The 21,616-nt window shown below is 34.4% G+C and overlaps 4 protein-coding genes across 13 annotated transcripts; 3 read left to right on the plus strand and 1 right to left on the minus strand.

The window, feature by feature from the left end:
* Positions 1 to 2,174: 2,174 nt before the first annotated feature.
* On the plus strand, positions 2,175 to 3,723 carry LOC107902010 (probable plastid-lipid-associated protein 8, chloroplastic). The gene is made up of 4 exons (XM_016828211.2): positions 2,175 to 2,636; positions 2,714 to 2,837; positions 2,922 to 3,101; positions 3,340 to 3,723. The coding sequence occupies exons 1-4, from the start codon at positions 2,442 to 2,444 to the stop codon at positions 3,546 to 3,548; spliced, it is 708 nt and encodes a 235-aa protein (XP_016683700.1). The 5' UTR covers positions 2,175 to 2,441; the 3' UTR covers positions 3,549 to 3,723.
* Positions 3,724 to 3,816: 93 nt separating this feature from the next.
* LOC107902011 (protein FAM32A-like) lies at positions 3,817 to 5,038 on the minus strand. Of its 2 annotated transcripts, none has more exons than XM_016828212.2 (3): positions 4,878 to 5,038; positions 4,607 to 4,754; positions 3,817 to 4,253 (listed from the first exon to the last, which is right to left on the minus strand). In XM_016828212.2, the coding sequence occupies exons 2-3, from the start codon at positions 4,752 to 4,754 to the stop codon at positions 4,000 to 4,002; spliced, it is 402 nt and encodes a 133-aa protein (XP_016683701.2). In that variant the 5' UTR covers positions 4,878 to 5,038; the 3' UTR covers positions 3,817 to 3,999. The 2 variants fall into 2 exon arrangements, with proteins under 2 accessions (XP_016683701.2, XP_016683702.2); XM_016828213.2 differs by having other exon boundaries at positions 4,911 to 5,018.
* On the plus strand, positions 4,609 to 7,890 carry LOC107902008 (putative RNA methyltransferase At5g10620). Of its 8 annotated transcripts, none has more exons than XM_016828208.2 (9): positions 4,609 to 4,742; positions 4,965 to 5,215; positions 5,332 to 5,363; positions 5,440 to 5,611; positions 5,692 to 5,758; positions 5,874 to 5,951; positions 6,228 to 6,373; positions 6,943 to 7,012; positions 7,424 to 7,890. In XM_016828208.2, exons 3-8 carry the CDS (start codon positions 5,339 to 5,341, stop codon positions 6,980 to 6,982), a joined length of 528 nt encoding a protein of 175 aa, XP_016683697.1. In that variant the 5' UTR covers positions 4,609 to 4,742; positions 4,965 to 5,215; positions 5,332 to 5,338; the 3' UTR covers positions 6,983 to 7,012; positions 7,424 to 7,890. The 8 variants fall into 8 exon arrangements, 7 of the variants coding, with proteins under 7 accessions (XP_016683697.1, XP_016683698.1, XP_016683695.2 ...); XM_016828209.2 differs by having other exon boundaries at positions 5,469 to 5,611; XR_001685550.2 differs by lacking the exon at positions 4,609 to 4,742 and having other exon boundaries at positions 4,928 to 5,255; positions 5,469 to 5,611; positions 6,918 to 7,012.
* Positions 7,891 to 17,570: 9,680 nt separating this feature from the next.
* Positions 17,571 to 21,239, plus strand: LOC107902007 (cryptochrome DASH, chloroplastic/mitochondrial). 2 transcript variants are annotated; one of them, XM_016828205.2, is made up of 13 exons: positions 17,571 to 17,995; positions 18,208 to 18,347; positions 18,443 to 18,667; positions 18,778 to 18,903; positions 19,003 to 19,077; positions 19,222 to 19,338; positions 19,447 to 19,493; positions 19,666 to 19,742; positions 19,918 to 19,993; positions 20,096 to 20,165; positions 20,305 to 20,428; positions 20,648 to 20,697; positions 20,881 to 21,239. In XM_016828205.2, exons 1-13 carry the CDS (start codon positions 17,602 to 17,604, stop codon positions 21,076 to 21,078), a joined length of 1,719 nt encoding a protein of 572 aa, XP_016683694.1. In that variant the 5' UTR covers positions 17,571 to 17,601; the 3' UTR covers positions 21,079 to 21,239. The 2 variants fall into 2 exon arrangements, with proteins under 2 accessions (XP_016683694.1, XP_040951384.1); XM_041095450.1 differs by having other exon boundaries at positions 18,443 to 18,646.
* The last annotated feature ends 377 nt before the right edge of the window (positions 21,240 to 21,616 follow it).

Below are 21,616 nucleotides of genomic sequence, written 5' to 3' on the forward strand. Positions count from 1 at the left end.
TGCATACTTACCATAGCATTAATCGCATTGTATTATAATAACTTGACCAGTTTTGTGCTTCAATCTGATCCTCGTGGGAACGATACTCATTCACCACTTTATTACTTGATTCTACATGTATACTTGCATAAATCGCATATCATTTCACACGCGACATGAACTTCATAGATGTGTTTTCTCCAGTTGTAAAGCACAATTCGGTTCGAGCCTTACTTGGTATTGTGGCCATGTATGATTTGGAGCTCAAATATTTAGATGTAAAAACACGTTCTTGCATGGAGAACTTGAGGAGGACATTTACATGCAACAACTAGAGGGCTTTACAGTCTCCGAAAAATAGGACTATGTTTTCTTGTTGAAAAAGTCCATTTATGGCTTGAAACCCTCACCAAGGAAATGGTACAAGAGGTTTGATTCTTTTATGACTTCTCATGATTTCAAAAGAAGTAGCTTTGACAGTTGTGTTTATTTTAAGAAGAACAGTGATGGTTGTTTTGTGTATCTACTCATCTATGTTGATGACATGTTGATAGCATCGAACGATAAATGAGAGATAAGAAAGGTCAAAGCCCAGCTTAGTGAACAATTTAAGATGAAGGATTTGGGAGCAGCAAAGAAGATACTTGGTATGGAGATTCTCAGAGATAGAAAAGAAAATAAATTGTACCTAAGTTAGAAAGGGTATGGTGTGAAAGTTCTTTGCAGGTTCAATATGCAGAGTGTTAAGCCTGTTAGTACTCCTTTAACGGCTCATTTCAAACTTTCATCAGCTTTGTCTCCACAGCCAGATGATGAGATTGACTACATGTCAAATGTTCCATATTCTAATGTAGTGGGATCTCTTATGTATGCTATGGTTTGTTCAAGTCCAGATTTATCATATGCAGTCAATGCAATTAGTAGATACATGGCGAATCCTGGTAAAGAACATTAGAAAGCAGTTCAGTGGATTTTGAGATACTTACGAGGCACTACTGATGTTTGCTTACAATTTGGAAGAAATAGCAATGGAGCCATTGGGTATGTTGATGCTAATTGTGCAATCAATTGGAAAGCCACCTTGCAGACTACTGTCGCTTTGCCTACCACTAAAGTTGAGTACATGGCGATTATTGAGGCTTGTAAAGAAGCTATTTGGTTAAAGGGTTATTTAGTGAACTCAATGAAGACCTTCAAATCAGTACAGTATTTTGTGACAGCCAAAGTGTTATCTTCCTTTCGAAAGATCAAATGTTTCATGAAAGAACAAAGCACATTGATGTTCGGTATCATTTTCTCCGTATAGAAGTTTACTTCCTCTATTTAATATTGATTTGAATAAGATGTTTCAACCTTACTGCATTACTTCTATTAAATGTTGATTAGAATAATATTTTCTAAACCTATAAATAAAAGCAGCCTATACTCCTTGTAATCATTCGAATTTGACATAGTGAATTTCTTCTCCTTTGCACGTGGTTTTTTCCCCGAAAGGGTTTCCACGTAAAATCTGTGTGTTTTATCACATTCTATTTTTTATAGATATGGAGAAAAATTTAAAAGCTTATATAACTATAGCACTACAAGAAATTCAAAATTTCAAAATAATTGATGGTTATGACCACTTCAAGTAGGTCCAAACATTACCAATTCAAATTAGTTTAATGGTAGTGAAAGAAAAAAAAATGTTTTCTTTTTTCTTTCTTTGTGGCTTGGACTTGGCATGTGTTATTTTAAGAAAGGTGGAGGAAGTAAAAGTGAGGGCAACAATAGTAGTGACGGTGGGCAAAGTGGAAGAAAGTAATTTTTTAGAATCAAATTGAAACTATTTATAAATTTTAAGGGTTATTTTTAAAAAAATTATGACTACATCTATGATATATAAATTTTGATGCTTTTATTAGAATGGGAAAATTAATTATTTATCATGTATGATGTTTTAAGTTTAAATTTGATTATGATCAAATTTTTATAGATTTATTATATAAAAAGATAAAAATATTCTTATAAAAATATAATTTAATTTGTATATGAAAAAGATAAATTAATAATTTCATAATTGAATTTAAACCCGGATAATCTTACCACCAAATCAATAAGCTAATCAATAAGCTACTTATGGATACGTAACCTATTAAAAATGAGGTATGAAAATGTGCTACAATATATATATGAGTGTATAAACTAAGAGAATAGAAAGACCCATTGGGCTTATTCATCTTCAAAGTGAAAATCTCTGCTGGTCCATTGGGGCAGTGCTTAGACAGAAGTAGTTTGTTTAAGGAAGGGATAATGATGGATAATGCCGAACTCAATTCTCTGCTTACGTGGCAGCATGTAATCCAGTTCTTAACAGGGGCAGTGGGTCCCCTTTGGATTTCTTATTCTCCCCGTTCCCTCGACTATTGGTTTAAGCCAGCCACAGCTCTTCTCCTCAGAGTCATTTGGGATATCCGGCGGCCATGGCAGCTTGTTCCCTCACTCTATCGTCCTCCTTGCCCCAACCTAAACCCTCATTTTTTGGATCGAAACCCTCTCATCTATCCTTACACAGCACTTCGTTTGCGCTCAAATCCCAGTGTTTCAGGGTTTCCTCAAGTTCCGTTTCCATCTCCAGTCGCCCCGCCGATGATCTAGTTGCATCTCTTCTCTCCAAGGTCTTCTGTCTTTCTCCTCCATTTAGTTCCATCAATTTGTTTTTTTTTAATGCAACTGAACACCAAGTGAGAATTAGGTGATAAAAACGGATGGTGGAGTTTCACTCACCACAAAACAGCACCAAGAGGTAGCTCAAGTGGCTAATGAGTTGAACAAATATTGCGTTGATGAACCAGTCAAATGCCCTTTAATCTTCGGAGGTAATAAACAGACCAAACCCAAATTCGAACACAAATTACTGTCAAGTGAAAAGTGGTTTAATGTTGGTCTTGTGGTTTTTCCAGATTGGGATGTGGTTTACTGTTCGAATCCCACGTCACCAGGAGGCGGCTACAGAAGTGCATTGGGGCGCCTTTTCTTCAAGACCAAGGACATGGTCCAGGCTGTTGAAGCTCCTGACTCCGTACGAAACAAAGTCTCCTTCTCTGTTTTTGGGTTTCTTGAGGGAGAGGTCTCCTTGAAAGGTAAGGCCACTCCCACCCTACGTTAACCTCACTAGTCATCACTTGATTTAATGTCGGCATGTTTATCTTTAACTGGCATTACCATGTTGCCACATTGTAATTCTATGACTAATAACCAAAATTGACTCATGGGTTCATGCATAAGCACCTAGAATCCCATTTATTCATCTTTTCCGCGAAACTCCATTAATTGTGGATGTCATCTCCACTGATACATGTTCCTTCATGCATTGTGCAGGAAAGCTGAAGGTCTTGGATCATCAATGGATTCAAGTCATTTTTCAGCCACCTGAACTGAGGGTAGGAGCAATGGACTTCCAGTATGGTGGCGAGAGTGAGGTCAAGCTACAGATCACGTATATTGACGAGAAGATCAGATTAGGAAAGGGCTCTAGAGGTTCTTTATTTGTATTTCGAAGGCGGCACGGAGGCTCAACCAACGTTTAAGACCCCTATCCAGTGCCAATAATTGCCAATGTTATGAAACACAGGTGAAACGTTAATTAGATGGAGAGAACCATGCAATCTGAGTTGTTGAGTCAAATGCAGAATTTGTATGTATGGACATGCTTTGGGTATGTAAGAACATAGATGTGATGGATCAAATATACAACTTTCACTACTCCATATGAAAACACCCTAAATAGGGATGAAACCATAAAAAATTTCTATGGTGCTAAGAGAGCATCATTACTCCATATGAAAACGCCCTAAATAGGGATGAAACCATGAAAATTTTTTATGGTGCTAAGAGAGCTCGTCACAAACACAGCAAAGGTTCATTGAAACTGGAAAAGTTTTAAAATACTAAGTTTCTGACAATTGATTGCCCAAAATAACATGGGGAGACTTGGTGCAAACAATGGTAATACCTTTAGAACTCTGAAATCCAGACAAATTAACCAGGGCCAACTTTAGGGATGTCATAATGCTCAGTTAGATTAGCCAAATATTGGTTAAATTCCTGAATGCGATCATGGTGTGATTTGGTGGCCATCTTTGCCAGTCTTTGGAGCTCAAGTTGGCGTGTCTGCTCTAGGAATTTTCTTTCAGCTGGAGTAAGATGATCCTCAAAAGCAGTAGCTTCGTCGCCATCTTTTGCAGCCTCATGGTTGTCGTCGGTCGTATCTGTTGACAGCCTTCTGTTTTCACCTGTCAACCTCCAAAATGATGAACACAATAACTTCGTGAGCCAAGACTGAACACCTCAGATTAGCAAATTTGAAGGGCAAATGCACTTAATAAATCAGAAACGCATGATTAAACAAAGACCAAGATACCTAGTTTGCATTGATTTAGGGGCTAACTTGGAAGGCAAAACAGAACAAAAGCTCAAAATCAACTACACATTATTAGTATAGAAAAGCTTCGGGCCTACTACACTTGTTTGAGTCTACATAGAACATTCAGTTTAATCATATCATAGAATTTTAACACCAACCCACAACTAATCTCCGAAGTCTTAAAAGAGTTAAAAGTTGAAGCAAAGGGCAAGTGGAACCAACCCTGGGAGTGGGGGGCATAACGGTGCTTGTGCTTCTTCCTCTTCTTTTTGGAAATGGGATCTGCTTCTTCGGCTTTAGCTTTAAAAACGTGGAGGGGTTTCCCTTTCAGCCTCAGTCTCCCCCCGGCAACGTTCTGGTAGGACGACATCTGTAGATATACAACACAAATGCAAATGCAAATGCTCCGTCTATAAACAAAATTATACCAATAAAATAAATAAATAAAAACTTAACAGAGAAATGAGAATGCAAAGAAATAAGGATGAAATGCCTGTATATATGTTAAGAACAAGCTTCGCCTCACATCAGATCCCAAAGGTGATGATGATTGATGTCTTTTCTTTCTCTCCTCCTGCAGGTTCTAGAGGCAAAAGGACGTTTCCAGAACCCCAAACAAATTTCATTTTATTCTCGGTATTTAGAAACGCTGTCGTTTCTACCCTTTTTGACACTTCCCACCCACTGCTTCCCGCGATAAATGAAATCAACAGTTTCTTATTTCTCAATTACAAAAAGAAGACAAGTTACGGTCTTGACGCCATTTCCAACTGTAGAATTATTAAGTTGATGATGACAATGGCAACGGCAATGGGGATCTCAGCATGTGGGGTTAGTCTTCAGTGGACGAATCCCAACTCTTATTCGTCAGGTTATCAGAATCAAACTACTAATATTCGCTCTTCACTTCTCTATTAATCACTATTTCAAATCAAAACTATTTTCAGGTAAAGGATGCAAATATGCTGGTCAATCCGTGGTAAAATTTTCCCCCTTTGTATTCAAGTTAGGATGCCGTTTATCAATAGTAAATTAATTAATATAACAACTATGAGGGTCTCAATTCATTGGCGGCGCTGGGCAGAGAGCGTTACCTATTCGAACCCTAACGGTAGGGAAAAAGAGGCTCCCAGGTGTACAATTGCTGGTGGATGAATATATTGCAAAGCTCAAAAGTTATTGTCATGTTGATGATGTTCAAATTCGCTCCAATCCTAAAAATGCGCGGTACATCCTTTCCTTTTTATCCGTTGATGTAATTAGTGGTCTTAGAACTGCAATTTCACGGGTTGAATTCCTTCTTGTAGCAATGTGATGGCTCAGGTTCATGATGAAGACATAGCTGTCATCAACCTTATCACGTCTAATGATTGGGTGTGTTCTCTAAAACAATTCAGCTTAACTTCCTTGTATTGTTCGTATATTTGTCCATTCACTTCTTTTTTAGACACAATAAATCACCCTTGATTTGAAACTTTTTTACTTGTAGGTGGTGATGTTGGATGAGCGTGGACTAGATCTTAGCTCTGAGCAATTGGCTGAATTGTTAGGGGATGCTGGGAATACGGTGTGGAATACTAACCATTGAAATGATTATTGGGATTTACTTGAGGTTAACATAGATATTAGTCACCACTATCAGCCTACCACTTTTCTGTATTTGATGCTTGTAGCTACAAATATCTTAGTAGGCGCAACAATTTTACTTTTTGTTTGCAATTTGATGATATGGGAGGCATGCTGATGAATACTTTTAACTCCATATTGCTTGATTTTGATACTTAAGAGACTGACTCGTGCGTAACACTTTTTTTTTTTTCTTTTGCAATTTGTCATGTTTAAGGCAGCTTCAAGATTATCATTTTGCATTGGTGGACCATATGGTCATGGACAACGAGTGCGAAAACGTGCAAATGTGTCGATCAAGTTGTCGTCGATGGTATTGAATCATCAAATTGCACTTGTTGTGCTCATGGAACAAATTTATAGGTGAGAAAAATGTCACTTACAGTTCCATCTTCAGTAATATCTTAAGCATCCAATCTTGTGAAATGTTGAAAAACATTCATTACGAAATCATATTGGTACTTATAACAGAAAAAATGCTTCTTTGACAATAAGGTGACTTATTTGGTCATGTTTGTTCACTGGCTGCTTTCAGCTTTAGGTTTGGATTTGGGTTTGGGTCTGGGTCTGGGTCAATCGATGGTGGAAATTATTGGAGATAATAAATGAGTTAAAACCTACTTGGATTGTTTGAAGTTGTTAGTTTCTTTCTGTTAACAGTTTTTATGGTGGATGGTTATAATGTCTAGTCAAAATGGATAAACTAATTGAATAGTTAAGTATATCTTCCCTTTTTGTTTCTTTCCTTCACCTTGTCCTCTCTTGCCTTTTACTTTTTTATTTATTTTTTGTGATTGCATATGACACTGGTAATCGAAGAAGAAAGAAAAACTTGCCCCGTTCTCTGCATTTTGCATGGTGCTTACCAGCAACTTGTGTTTTAAAGTCACTGCACTTTACCCTACGGGAGGTGATGTATCATTTTATTTCAGATCATGGACTATTTTGAAAGGACAAAAGTACCATCATTAGCCTTGATTTCCGGCCAAGCATGCTGCACAGGTAATACTGAAATCTGAATCTGCTGCTTACTATTCATTCTATATGCTTATGCTATGGATACGATTTATGTTTGCATTAGTCAGATATGCAACAAAACATCCCACCGGGAATGCATGATACATATGATTAGGCATGAAATCTTTGCCCTCCCTCCTCCCGGCCTTTTCTTGTCTACTCTTTATGTTGTTGTCAAGAATTGAAATCTTATATTAAGGTTTATCATTAATTATCATGCAGGCCTTCAACTCCATTTATCAAAGGTAATGAGTTAAGACCGCTTAATAGGACGGTCTTCTTTTACGCCAGCTTAGCATACGTAGGATACCGCTGCATGTGTTTTATTTACCTACTTGCATCTCCAATTTTGATATGCCACTTCCCTTTCCTATCATTTTGCTTCTACATGTGCAGATTGAAATTTTTGTGAGAACCTACATTCGTAGTCTTGCACTCGACACCAATAGCAAATGAACTAGATGGAAAGGTGTAAAGTATGCTGCAGACTGACATAACAATCTTGAAGAGGCATAGACAAAGTTTGGGAGTTGTTGAACTCGGTAAATTAAGTTTATGCATTGTTTTTATTGTATCTTCTAGCTACAACTAAGAGATTCACAGTTGTAGGTGTAAAAGGATTTAACATTCAAGGCAATCCCAAACCAGCAATCTGTGTACCAAATAAAAAAAGAACGAAGGTTAAAATGTATTTGACATTGAAGTATATTATTGTTTTAGCATTTAGGGAAGATGGAGATGCAAATTAGGTTTGAATGAACTTGATATTCAAGGAATTGCATTGTATTCTTGATTAATGATTGAAAACTTTTGGAGTAAAAAACGGAAGAAATGAAAGCTGATTGTTTTGGAATGTCCAAAAAGCAGAATTGTCCAACTGATATAATATAATATAATATAATATAATAGAATAGAATAGAATAGAATAGAATAGAATAGAATAGAATAGGCTGGGATGAGATTTGTTCATTGTGCCCCATGGGCCATGGTCATATATACAGGGACATGAGATAGGAGGGTTTTATTCCCAAAGTATGCCAAAGTAAAGGTAAGCGTTCAACCGAATCGAATCAAATCGAATGAAAAAATTTTGAGTTAATTGAGTTGATGAATAATATTTTATCATCCTAACTCAATTTAAAATTTTCTCAAATCAAGTGAGATGGAATTTAAATCGAATCGAATATATTTGTTCGAGTTAAATTAATAAAAATGACTTTGGGTTCTTGTAATTACTGTCACTCACCGTAATCAAATTTGTTCACTGTAATCAAATTTGTTATTAACTTTTATCCCCTCATAATTTATTTATTACTTTTATATATTAATTTATTTATTAATCTTTTATATATGTGTTAGTTTCTTTACTTATTTAGTTGCTTCAATTAGCTTTTGATCTTATCACTATGTATTTTGAAATAAAAATATATATTAAATGCAAAAAATGTGATTTTTTAATAAAAATTATCTTAAAAGATAATATGTGAAATTGATACAAACATAAAATTTTAACACGAATATTTTATGACATCAATAATTCATTTTTAATAGAAATTTATAAAGATTTAATATGATTAAACAATTCAATAATATAAATAGTACAAAATGTGAAATTTAATTTAATAATATAAATAGTATATATAAATAAAATTGTTATTATTTAGGTCTAGAGATTTTTTTTGTATGATTTTTTATTTTGGGCAAAGGGTGAGGAGTAGAGGTGATCATGGGCCGGGGCAGAAAAAATTTCAGCCCACGTCCTAGGCCTGGGCCTGGCCCGACCCGAAATATGGGCCTAAAATTTTATCCAGGCCTGGCCCGGAAAAAATTTTTAAGCCCGAGCCCAGCCTGGCCCGACCTATTTTTTTAATAAACACCAAAATTTTATTTTAAAAATAAAAAAGTATTTTAAAAATATTTTAAAATTAAAAAAATAAAAAATTTATTATATATTCGGGCCCGGGCCAAAAAAGTGGTGCCCGAGGCCCGGCCCGTTTTCTAAACGGGCCTCTTTTTTTGCCCAAACACATATTTCGGGCCTATATTTTTACCCGAACCCTCCCATATTTCGGGTGGGCCGTTGGGCCGGGCCGGGCTGCCAGGCCCATGATTACCTCTAGTGAGAAGTAAAAGTTTAAGAGAAAAATAAAAAATTTTGAGGGTAGGGGAGTAAATTTTTGGAAGGAAAGTAAATGTGGGGAGTAAAATTTTGAGGGAGAAATATTCAAAAAAAATTTAGGGGAAAAATGGGTTTGGGGTAGACAGGGGGTGAGATGAAAGCGGAGTAAAAGTTTTAGGGGGGAAAGTGAGAGGGAGAAAATTTTGGGGGAAAGTAAAAAGGTTTGGGGGTTTGGAGTACAAATGTAAAATATTATAATTTGGTATTTGGTTTATTTGAACTCGAAAACTAAACTCGATTCGAACTCGAAATCCAAAACAAAAATTCAAGTTGACTTGAATTACTCGATTAACTCAATTCGTTTAACTCAAAATTTAATTTTTTTCGATTTTTTCGAGTCGGACCGAGTTTTGCTCACCCATATGCCAAAGGAACCAAAGCTAGCTCAAATGTCAAACCTATCGTATGTTATGTAATGGGGTAAATTGTCCAATTGAACACTCAAAATCCTTGTAATTTAGTCATCTAACTTTTAGGATATTTTCATTTTAGTCACCCAAGTATTAAATCATTAATGGCGGTTAATTGTACACGTCAAATCATGCACATATTATAATAGCTCGATTTTTAGTGATGTCGGAAACAGTGATTCGAGACCACCAAATCTGGAAAATAAGCTCATAAATTTTATTATTTAATATTTACGAGCCAAATGAGGTTTTTAAAAGATTTTTGAATTAGTAAGTTTGTGGTTATAAGGATTTATTAGATTAATTGATTTAAAAAAAAAAGAGGTATCGAGACCTTAGTGTTATAAACTGAACCGTAAATATTTTTATAAATATTTACGGTGTGTCAATAAGGTATAAAGTTTCGTTAGGAAGTTTTAACATTTTGATAGTCAATTAATTAAAAAGGACTAAATTGAAAAAGATGCAAAACTTGCTAAAGTGATTAAATAGTCTAAATAGTAAATAAAGGATGACTAAAAGGGAAAATAGACCCATATAAATGGCTGAGGCAGCATAGCATGAAAAAAATCAATGATTTATGTGAAATAAGGGTAAAATTGTAAATTTTCCCAAATTAAAGAGAAATAAATGGGAAATGAAAAATTCTAGACAAATTCATCATCATTTTCAGCTCAAAAACAGCCATTGAAGAGGGTTTAAGCTATTTTTTTCATATTTTAGCTTCATATAAGTTTAATTCTTGCTTTTTCTTTGAAATTTTTATGTTTTTGGACTTTTACAACCAGGTCCAACTTACTATTTCATTAGTTTTTGATTTTGTTGAAAGTTTTGGAAGATACCATTGATGAGTTCATATTATTTTAGTTATTAGATGATGAAATTGAGATGTTGATGGGTATTTAAAGGTATTTTATTAAGGAATTTTGGATGAAATCATGTTTTAGGGATTAATTTGTAAAGTTGTTAAATTTATGTGAAATTCTAAAATTTCATGGAATTTATGGGCTGCTATTGATATATGTGAAAGTATTTAGGCTTAGAATAAGGAATAAATTACATGAATTTCATTTTCCGAGCCTAGAGACGAAATCATCATTTAGATCCAGATGTGACTTGGATAGAATTGAATGTAAATTGTATTAAATTGATGTTAAATTTACTCATATAGATCCAGATAGAACAAATACGGAACTAGATGAGGTAAAGAAAAAGTGACGGATTAGTAGACATCAATTCATGAACACTTGTCGAGGTAAGTTCGTATAACTAAATTGTGTATATTTATATGCTTAAATTTGGATGTTGAATATGTAAATTGTAAAAATGTCATGTATGTGTATATAATTTACCTCATATCCGATAATTCCTGATAAATGAATAAGTCTCGATAAAATGAATGAAACTCGATTGGATCAGGGTTTTGTTTCCCAAAATGGTAATGGTCCTGCATATGTTGCGGACGTACCATAGCTCGAAAGAGCGTCCAGTTACAAGCCCTCTCAAGCTTCATGTTATACTGTTCTTGCGAGCTTCCCGTTAAATGCTCTTCTGAGCATCCTGACTGGTTGTGTTCTGCATATGTTGAAGACACACCACAGTCTTATGGGCATTCTGTTTATAGGTTTTTTGTGAACCTCCTGTTAAAGTGCTCTTCGGAGCCTCTTGTTAAGTACTCTTCAGAGCTACCTGATATAGGCTCTTTGTGAGCTTCCCGTTACTAAGCCCGGATAAGCTTCCCATTACATGGCTCAATGAGCTTCCCATTATAGTGCTTGAGAGAGAGTTTTCTGTTTAAGTGCTCTAATGAGTACTCCCGGACATGAATTGACGGATTTCTAGTTTGTACACTTTATGTATACTACCCTCATATCCATCGAGATTTCAAATGATTTAACAGGTGAAATTCTAACATGAAGACAAGTGAAAATCAAAACAAAATCAATATCTGAAAAATACATGAAATGCATGGAACTTGGTATTTGATGAGCTCATCTTTGGTATTGATATTTACCTGAATTGATTAACTAACATATTTGATGAGATTATGTGCTTAGGCTATGGCCAAGTTGTTTGGAATGTATGAGTATGTTTACTTAGTGTCCAAATGAATGGTAAGTTTACTTCCCGTTATACGAACTTACTAAGCACTAAGTGCTTACTCTGTTTCATTTTCTCTGTTTTATAGTACTCGAAAGCTTGTTGGGTTGGAAGCTTGGCAAATATCACTCACACTATCCATCGGCTCACTTCAGTATATTTATGACATTATTTTTGGATATCATTGCAATGGCCCAAATTTAAGATTATTGGAACAGTGGTTCCGGGACCACAAATCTGATGAGGAAATTTTATTTTTCTTATATTTTTATGGTCTATGATTTCACAAAATGATTTAGTGAAAATTTCGTTCAAAAATTTCGACGTTTGGGCACTCAATTTAGTCAAAAGGACTAAATTGTAAAAGTGCAAAAGTTGAGTTCTACATGTTAGAGGTGTCCAATTGTTATGAAACTTTAAATTGAAGGTCCTTATATGGTAATTATACCATTGGTAACTTGGTAGACAAAAATGGACATGAAATAAGTGAAATAGAAAATTTTTAAGTTAGGGGCAATTTGGTAATCTAGTAATAAAAAGAATTAAAAGCGAAAAAGATGGAAAAAATCTTCTTCTTCTTCATTAGGACGAAATCTGCAAGGGGGGGAGCCATAGTTAGGGTTTTCAAGCTTCCAAGCTCCATAGTAAGTGATCCCAAGCCCCGTTTTTAATGTTATTTACGTTTTTGAGATCCCGGTAGCTTAATTTAGCTTATTCTAGCAATAATTTAACCTAGGGTTTATATTTGGAAAAATACCCATAGGTGAAAAGTGTTTATTTTGATGTTTTATGATAGGATACGAAGCTAGAAATTATGTTAAACAACTTTTGCTAAGCGATTTTAAGTGAAAACGAGTAAAATGATATAATCGGTAAAAATACCTAATGTTCTTAAGTACATGTTAGAGTGAGAATTTGATGTTGCCATAGAAGGAAAAAGTGTTCAGCATGTCATAAAACATAATAATAAGGGATGAAGTTTAATTTCCGAGCCTTGGGGCAAAAATGTAATTATGCAAAAGTTTAGGGGCAAAATAGTAAATTTGAAAAAGTTAGAGTCGAGGGCTGTTTTGATATATGTGAGTATTAAATGAGTTAAATTTGCTATTTTAGATCAAGAAGAACGAAACTCGAGGTTAGACAAAGGAAAGAATAAAGTTGAAGACTAAGTTGGTGAATTGGGCTATATTGGTACCGAGGTAAGTTTATGGTAAATAAATACAATATTTTAATAATTATTGTTAATGTTGTTATTTTCCAGCAATTATATATTTATTTCATGAATTTATTTGATGATGACCCAAGCATGAAATGATAGAGAATTAAAATTTAAAAGTCCCGTTGATACATAAGGATGATACTGGATACGAATGTCATGACATTTGGGTAAAGAGGTCTCATGTAAGACCATGTCTGGGACATGGCATTGGCACCGAGATGTGAGGTCCCATGTAAGACCATGTCTGGGACATGGCATTGGCACCGAGATGATAGGTCCCCTGTAAGACCATGTCTGGGACATGGCATGGGCACCGAGATGAGAGGTCCCCCGTAAGACCATGTCGGGACATGGCATGGGCACCGACATGAGTACATCCCATGTAAGACCACGTCTGGGACATGGCTTTGGCATGTTATGATCAGAAGATGCCCGAGTATCCTTATTATTCCAATGTGGTTCAACGGGGCTAGTAAACGAATCAGGTACATGAAAGTTCAATTAAAGATAAGATATGGCAAGCTCAGGTGAGTTACAGGAGTTAAGAATTTATTATATTAACATTTGATATTCAACAATGCAGCAAGAGAAGAGTAAGTTATGAACACAAGTATATTAAGTAATCAAGCAAGAGAACTAGTATGAGATTAACTAAAGAGTAAAATAGAGATATAGACACTTGAGTTTAATTATTTGTGTTAAATATTGTTATTTATTTGCTAGTAAACTTACTAAGTTTTATACTTACGTCTTTTATTTCTCTTTCTCTTATAGTATTGCAAGGCTACTTCAAGGATCCTAAAGAAGTCGGAGATCGTCCACACTATCAAGAAAAACTACTCGGTATTTTATGATGAAACATGTTTGAGTTATGGCATGTATAGGGATTTAGTTATTTTGTATGCTTGTAATTATGATTTTGCTAAAGAATGAGGTGTAAGTATTTTATGGTGAATGGTTATTAAAATGGTTAAGTATGAAAGTGTTTGTGGTTATAAGAGTCTAAGTGATATATTATGCATGGAAATCATGAAAGGGGTAAAATTTTGCAAAGAAACAGAATTCAGGCAGCACAGTGACGTGAATTTGAAAAATCACCTAGAATGTTATAAAATGAATTATAGGGTGAATGATATATGGAAATAAATCTTGTTGAGTCTATTTTCATGGAAAAATAACGGTGTAGCAAAAGGAATTTTATATTTTGAGATATATGAATTTTAGTGAGACAGTGTTAGAACTGTTTTTGGAGTCCCCTGTTCTGAGTTTAGAAAATCACTAAAAATGGTACAAAAATAGTTATGAGTTTTATTTTATATGTATGGAATCCTTATTGAGTCTATTTTCTGTATAAATAAGTGGTAGCATTATATAAAAATCCCATAATGAGAAATTTTATTTTTAGTGACAAGAGGTCAGAGCAGTCAATTGGGGAAACAGGGGAGACTTTAACTAATAAACTGTACTTATTGGCTAAGCCAAAAATTTTAAAAAAAATTATGGTAAGTAGAAATATGAGTTTAGTTTCAGGAAAAATTTACGGAATTAAATTTCGAGTTCTGTAGCTCGAGTTGTACTTAATTTTGTAACTGCTGCGCGATTGGACAGATTTGCTGTAAATAGTGAAATTAATTTTCAAAACAAGTTTTTATGCTTCAAATTAGTAAGATAAGATAAGTAATGCCTCGTGCTCGACTCCGGAAACGGTCTCGGGTAAGGGGTGTTACAATCATGGCATGTATAGGTTTGGTTAGCCAAAGTTGGCATACAAATATTTTGGTTGTAAATAGCCATTGGAATGGCTTGTGATGAATGTGTTTTGGCATATTAACATATAAGTTAATTTCATGTTTGGTATAAGTGATTAATTTGGTTTATGAATATTAGTATGATATTAAGTAAATGTGGTCAAATAGATAAATTCACAGACATGGATTATGAAGTGATATGGTAAGCATGAGACTTGAGTTTTGCATGTTTTTAAATGTTTTGTATTGGCTTTTGTATGTGTTAAAATGTTTGTGTAGGTGAATGATCAAATGGGTGAGAAATAAGGCTTGGAAATAACCTTATTTTGTCCACACGGGCGTGTGTCTCAGTCGTGTGTGACACATGGCCTAGCACATGAGCATGTGTTCTAGCTGTGTGTCCCCTACATCTTAAAATTTTAAAACAGAGTACTTGAAATTGATCATACGGCCTGGCACACGGGCGTGTGACTTGGCCGTGTGACCCCTTCACTTAATTAAGTTACAAGTTGGAGAGTTACACTGGTTAAGGTCACGGGCGTGTGCCCTACCTCATATGCCACACGACCTGACCACACGGGCGTGTGACCCCTGAACCTAGGAAAAATTTTGAAATTTTGTGAAAAATTCTCTGAGTTCCCGATTCAGTCCCGATTCGTTTCTAATGTATGATTTGGGCCTCGAGGGCCCATAGAAGGGACGATATGGTTAAATTTTAATTAATTTCCGATACGATTGTAAAATAACATGAAATATCTTAATATGATTTGTAAATTTCGGTAATGCTCCTAAACCCTGTTCCGGCGATGGATACAGGTTAGGGGTGTTACACATATTATGTTTACACTTTTATTTTGATCATCCAACTTCTAGCGTCACGAACTTAGATTTTTCACATTGCAATCCGTGCAACCTTAGACAATTTCTTCGCTCCAAAAATGTCTAAGTCAACCTAACTCCCAACAGTTGAAATTCAATAGAATTCCTCTAAGGCACTAACGAAGAACAAAGTGGAAACAACACAAAAGTTGAAAAGAACTCGAAAGATGAACAAAGCCACAGAAAAGCAAGAACACTAGAGAGAATGTTTGTGTGAATACTCTCAAGAATTCTATTACTCAATGAATGAATTACAATGAGGAGGAGAGACCTTTATTTATAGTTGAATCCCCTCAAAATCAACGGTACAGATCGAAATACATCAATTGGTAGGATTAAAAGCTATCTACAAATCAAATATCTAAGATTACAAAATCATATATTCTAATATTACATATCATATTTAAGATTACATATCTTCGAAAATCACGTTCCATATTTGCAATATTTTGTAGATGGGCTTTTAATCTTTCCAAGCAATGGGCCAATGCAATTGAGCCAAATGACCTCTCTTAAACATGATTGATCACACAAATGTGCCATGGTTGCGGGCTCCCATGAGCAACCCGTGGCACTAGGTCATTTTCATTTTGGTCACAAAGAAATCATTTTTTTAACTCTTGATCTAGATAAAAAAAATTTACGGATTAAAATGAAAAGGAAAAAGAAACTAAAATAATGCATTAAAAAGTTGGCAAATTGTATTTTTTTATTCCGTTGCTAAAAATTTTAAAATTTTCTTATCAGTTTTAAAATTTTAAATTTCATAACATCAAAATCAATTAAATAAATTGTTGAAAAATTTTTATCCCTTAATAATGACAACCGATTTGTTACTATAATAATGAAATTAAAAAATTAATTAATTTAATCTCTTCTAAATTTTAAAATTTTATTTTATGTTTACAGATTATCCTAAATAAAATAAATTCAAATAACTCATATTTAATAATTGTTTGTGAAACTTAAAATTTCTTTTAATTACATATTCTTGAATCTTCGGTGCTAAGTTAAAAACAAAGAAAAATTCGTGCAATTAATTAAATTAATTGCTTGTTGCGTAAAACAATGATGAAAATATTTGTAGATTTTGTTTGGCATGAAAGATAAAATTAATTAATTAAATTAATTGTAACGATTATTCTTTGTTTTTAACTTAGTATCCAAGATTCAAGATCATATAATCAAGATAAATTTGGGTTTTGTAGACAATTATTAAAAATGAGCTATTTGAGTTGAAAAATAAAATTTTAATTTATAGGATATTGAATTAATTAATTTCTTTATTATAGTAACAAATTGACTGTCACTATTGAGAGATGAGTTTTTTCAATAATCTATTTAATTGATTTTGGTGTTTTGAAATAAAAATTTTCAATATTAAAATAAAAATTAGAATTTTCAAAAATGGGTAAACAAGTATAATTTAATAATTTTTAGTGTATTATTTTAGTTTCTACTGTTTTTCACTTTAATTTTTAATTTTTTTATCGTGATCAATATTTTAAAAAATAATTTGGATAACTAAAATGAAAGCGATAGATAACCAAAATAAAAATATAAATATTATGTGGTGTGTACAGATAAATACACTCTAAAAATTGAGTGAAGAAATTACAAAAATTTCATTTTGATGACCAAAATAAATGTGTTGTAAATATTAGGAATCAACCAGAAATAGATTTAAAGGGATGGATAAGACTTTTTAAAAATTATAAAAATATAAATTATAAAAATTATAATTATAATTTTACAACAATAAAAAATATATAATTTAAGTCCGATACTAAATATTTTTTTTTTTGAATTCACCCCGGTATCAACTAGGTAATTCAACCATTGTAATGTAACCTGCTGTTCTGTTCTGCTCTCCAAAGACTGGCAGAGGCCACGATGATACAAATCAATTAAGACTTATCCTCTGGTTCAGAGGACGCCACGTCCGTCATTTCCACGTGTCAACTTCTTAAGTACTTAAAGATTTGCTTTGCCAGCTAGAATTAGAAACTATAAAACTAGAAACTCCAACTACTCGCTATATGGCTGTTAATATCATTCTTCCTCCCTCCTCGCTTTCACTTTGGCATACTAAAAAACTCATTTATTCTACTCAAATTAGGTTCCGGATCATGAGCTCGGCTTCAAAATCCCAACCCCAATCTGTTGCTTCCTCAGCAGTGTACCAGGTTCCGGGGCTAGACTCCCATGAAATGGACAGCACTGCGGACAAGACCTTTGAAAGGTACTCATCAAACACAGCGAAGAGGAATGGGAAAGGGGTTTCCATTGTTTGGTTTAGGAATGATTTGAGGGTGTTAGACAACGAGGCTTTGTTTAAGGCTTGGGTTTCTTCCCAGGCTGTTTTGCCTGTTTACTGCATCGATCCTCGTCTCTTTCAGACCACCTATTACTTTGGTTTCCCTAAGACTGGAGGTATCACTTTTCTTCCTGCTTTCTGGGTTGTTGTTTCTTGCTTTCCTTTTTGGATATTATCGTTTGATTTGAAATATTGACTGACCATAATCATAAATTGGCTTTGACATCAAATCATTCGTTTAGTTTAGTAGCTCAGCCTAACATGAAGTAATTCTCATAGTCTTATTAATGGCCTCATTTCTTTTTGTTTTCCATTTTTTTGGTGCTAGCTTTGAGAGCACAATTTATCATTGAATGCTTGGCTGATTTGAAGAAAAAATTGATGAAGAAGGGCCTTAATCTTCTCATTCAACATGGGAAACCAGAGGACATTCTACCTTCTCTTGCAAAGGCTTTTGGAGCTCACACAGTTAAGTACTGCCTACCACAATAATGTCTATATGCCTTAGAATTACTAAGCCATCGTATTTACACACTGCTCACTTCCAAGACTACTCTGCTCAGGTATATGCTCATAAAGAGACCTGCTCCGAGGAGCTACAAGTTGAAAGATCGGTTGCACGAGGTCTGAGACAGGTGGAGTTATCACGTGCTCAAGGGAATTCTAGCAGGTCAAGTTCAACCCACAGCCCTAAGCTACAACTTATATGGGGCAGCACTCTGTATCACTTAGATGACCTTCCATTCAGTGTCGGCAGTTTGCCAGATGTATATACTCAGTTCCGTAAGGCACGATGCTAAGTTGTAATCATTTTGGGTTCATTATAGTCTAATCTAGTGTGAATGATTACATTGAGGTTTTTCACATTAGATTTTGTTAACAAAATTATTACTTTCAGTCCGTTGAAGCCAAATGCACCATCCGAGGGTGCATCAGACTTCCAACATCTCTCGGTCCACCTCCTAGTGTTGATGATTGGGGAATTATTCCTTCAGTTGAGCAGCTTGGACTTCACTCTGAAAAGGCAAGTTGACATTTCATATATACTGCTTAAACAAATTAGTATGCTATAATCATTGAGAATGTTAGTGCTTATAGTGATTTCTATCCCCATTTATGACAGGTTGTAAAAGGAATGAGATTTTTGGGAGGTGAAACTGCTGCATTGAGCAGAGTTACAGAATACTTCTGGAACAAGGCAAGATGAATTGGCTTATTACTTTTATGTGAATCGTAGAATAATCGATTTACTTGCATCATAGGGAAACTGTAGTGAGGTAAAAATAGAAATTTCTTGGATTATGCTGCCTTCTTAATCAGTCTCACTTGCATGCTTATATAGGACTTGTTAAAAATATACAAGGAGACAAGGAATGGAATGTTAGGGCCTGATTACTCAACAAAGTTTTCACCATGGCTTGCTTCAGGAAGTCTCTCTCCTCGGTTCATATATGAAGAGGTAGCAAAACTTTCTAATTTTCCCCCCCTTTGATGCTATTGAATAACCATGTTATATAATGAAGACGATGATTATAACTCAGGCAGGTATGCTGATTAATACTATTAGGTAAAGAGATATGAAAAGGAAAGGCTAGCAAATGACTCCACATACTGGTACCTTCCATTGCTCCAGCTCTTGGCAGAAAACTTGATGAATTTTGAAATTTCAGTTTGTGAAATGGAATATACATGATTGGGATGGCATCTATTGTTTAATCTCATATGAGGCTTGATCTTCACTAAAATCTTATTTTTCTTTCCTCAATATCTATGGACATTGTTGCAGGGTATTGTTTGAATTGATATGGAGGGATTACTTCAGATTCATTTCGATTAAATATGGGAATTCCTTTTTCCATTTAGGTAAAGATTGGAATTAGTTTAATTTCTGTAGGAGTTTACTAATGTTTATGGAGACATTTTCCATATTTTCGTCAAAAGGCCTCCAATTACAATCTTTGATAGAATTAACAATGTTCCACAAATGCGATTGAACCGGTAGTCATTTCATACTGATTGACAAATTTGGGTAATATAGGTGGCCCAAGAAAAGTGGAAAAGAGGTGGCATCAAGACCAAAAATTGTTTGAAACCTGGAGAAATGGCTGCACTGGGTATATTGTTTTTTCTGCCTATATGCTTCATGCTTGTAGACGTTTTATTTTATCATATCTATGCTTTTATCATGTATTTACTAGAATTTTACAAATTTGCAGCTATCCCCTAATAGATGCAAACATGAAGGAATTATCAGCTTCTGGATTTATGTCAAATCGTGGCCGGCAGGTAAACTTTTCTGTTCTTTTTTTTCTCTCCTGTAGAATAGTAGACCGGCAGCAGTTTTCAAATCCTTAAATTAGCATCTTTGTTTTTGGAATTCCTAGAAGCTGTTAAACATGTTTTCAACATGATCAATGGCCTGCAGATAGTATGTTCTTTTCTTGTTCGTGACATGGGAATTGACTGGCGCATGGGAGCAGAATGGTTTGAAACATGTCTTCTAGATTACGACCCGTGTTCAAACTACGGAAACTGGACCTATGGTGCAGGTGATTCGCGTTACCTTTCTTAGGATCAACTAGTCTTAAGATATTTTCTAACCTAATATTATATTTTATATATTTCTTGTGTTATTAGCAGTTGAAAAACTGTGAAAGATACATACCAAGCAGTTTTCTCGATTAAATTGTTAACTCATTTGTTCAATCTTTCTTTTGGAAAATGACAAGTCTTATATCCTGTCATTATATAATGATCCTTCTTTTCAGGAGTTGGAAATGACCCTAGAGAAGATCGGTATTTTAGCATCCCAAAACAAGTAAGTGCACTTTTTCTGTGTGTATTTACATAAGTTTGCCAACGTCAGTTAGTATGACTGTGTAGCAGGCAGGGGTGTGGATAAATTTATTATAGCCGAGAAATAGTGGGAGGGGAATTGTTGAGCGTTACAGATTTTGTAGCTGTTCATTATTGTGATTAATTAAGATGAAGAAATTTTCAGGCACAAACATATGATCCAGATGGAGAGCACGTGGCATTTTGGGTACCAGAGCTTCTTACCCTCCCCAAAGAGAGAAGGAATTTTCCTGGAAAATCATATATTGAGCAAGTTGTACCTCTCAAATTTGGGAGCAGTAATAAGCACCACAGTCAAAGAAGCAAATATGGTGGGAGACACTCCGGGTTACGCAATAGATGAAAGAATTCAACTGTTGGAAACAGATTTTTCATATGCTGAAAATCTTTCAACTTGCATCGGGTACAATCAAATTTTATTTTGACAAAAAGAATACAGATGCTTGAGAATTATAAAGAGTAACCTAATATAAATTAATAGTACAAGACGTAATTTAAACTTAATTCACTCATTAAATTACAATTTTAATTTAATTAAAATTAGTCTCCTACTAAGGCTTTTGCGTTGAAAGTTTAATTACAGATTAAATATGAAATCGTACAAAAAGTTTCTATAATAAATGGAGTTGTGCTATTTTAACATGTACAAATTATAAAAGATAAAGTCCTTATATATAGGTAGTATCTAAGTTGTAAACTTCTAGCTAGAATGATTAAGCCATGCCGTTAAATTTGATAAGACATCAAATAAAGGTAGAGATTCTTCTTTTTAAAAATTTCAATTGCAACTTCTTTTAGATAACATTAGAATCCGTAAATAATATTTTTAATTGATCGAAGTTTATCATCAATAACAATTTAATTAATTGTTACTCTATATC

Source organism: Gossypium hirsutum, chromosome D06, assembly GCF_007990345.1.
Source record: "Gossypium hirsutum isolate 1008001.06 chromosome D06, Gossypium_hirsutum_v2.1, whole genome shotgun sequence".
Lineage (NCBI taxonomy): Eukaryota > Viridiplantae > Streptophyta > Magnoliopsida > Malvales > Malvaceae > Gossypium > Gossypium hirsutum.

What these genes read in the sequence shown, in the direction of transcription:
- LOC107902010 (XM_016828211.2), top strand. Translation starts at nt 2,442, where the DNA reads ATGGCAGCTTGTTCCCTCACTCTATCGTCCTCCTTGCCCCAACCTAAA. An exon ending in TTGCATCTCTTCTCTCCAAG is followed by an intron (nt 2,637 to 2,713) that starts GTCTTCTGTCTT and finishes AGTGAGAATTAG; the next exon opens with GTGATAAAAACGGATGGTGG. An exon ending in ATGCCCTTTAATCTTCGGAG is followed by an intron (nt 2,838 to 2,921) that starts GTAATAAACAGA and finishes TGGTTTTTCCAG; the next exon opens with ATTGGGATGTGGTTTACTGT.
- LOC107902011 (XM_016828212.2), bottom strand. Translation starts at nt 4,754, where the DNA reads ATGTCGTCCTACCAGAACGTTGCCGGGGGGAGACTGAGGCTGAAAGGG. An exon ending in TTATGCCCCCCACTCCCAGG is followed by an intron (nt 4,254 to 4,606) that starts GTTGGTTCCACT and finishes GGAGGTTGACAG; the next exon opens with GTGAAAACAGAAGGCTGTCA.
- LOC107902008 (XM_016828206.2), top strand. Translation starts at nt 4,928, where the DNA reads ATGATGATTGATGTCTTTTCTTTCTCTCCTCCTGCAGGTTCTAGAGGC. An exon ending in TCCCAACTCTTATTCGTCAG is followed by an intron (nt 5,256 to 5,331) that starts GTTATCAGAATC and finishes AACTATTTTCAG; the next exon opens with GTAAAGGATGCAAATATGCT. An exon ending in TCCAATCCTAAAAATGCGCG is followed by an intron (nt 5,612 to 5,691) that starts GTACATCCTTTC and finishes TCCTTCTTGTAG; the next exon opens with CAATGTGATGGCTCAGGTTC.
- LOC107902007 (XM_016828205.2), top strand. Translation starts at nt 17,602, where the DNA reads ATGGCTGTTAATATCATTCTTCCTCCCTCCTCGCTTTCACTTTGGCAT. An exon ending in TATATACTCAGTTCCGTAAG is followed by an intron (nt 18,668 to 18,777) that starts GCACGATGCTAA and finishes TATTACTTTCAG; the next exon opens with TCCGTTGAAGCCAAATGCAC. An exon ending in CTCGGTTCATATATGAAGAG is followed by an intron (nt 19,339 to 19,446) that starts GTAGCAAAACTT and finishes TAATACTATTAG; the next exon opens with GTAAAGAGATATGAAAAGGA.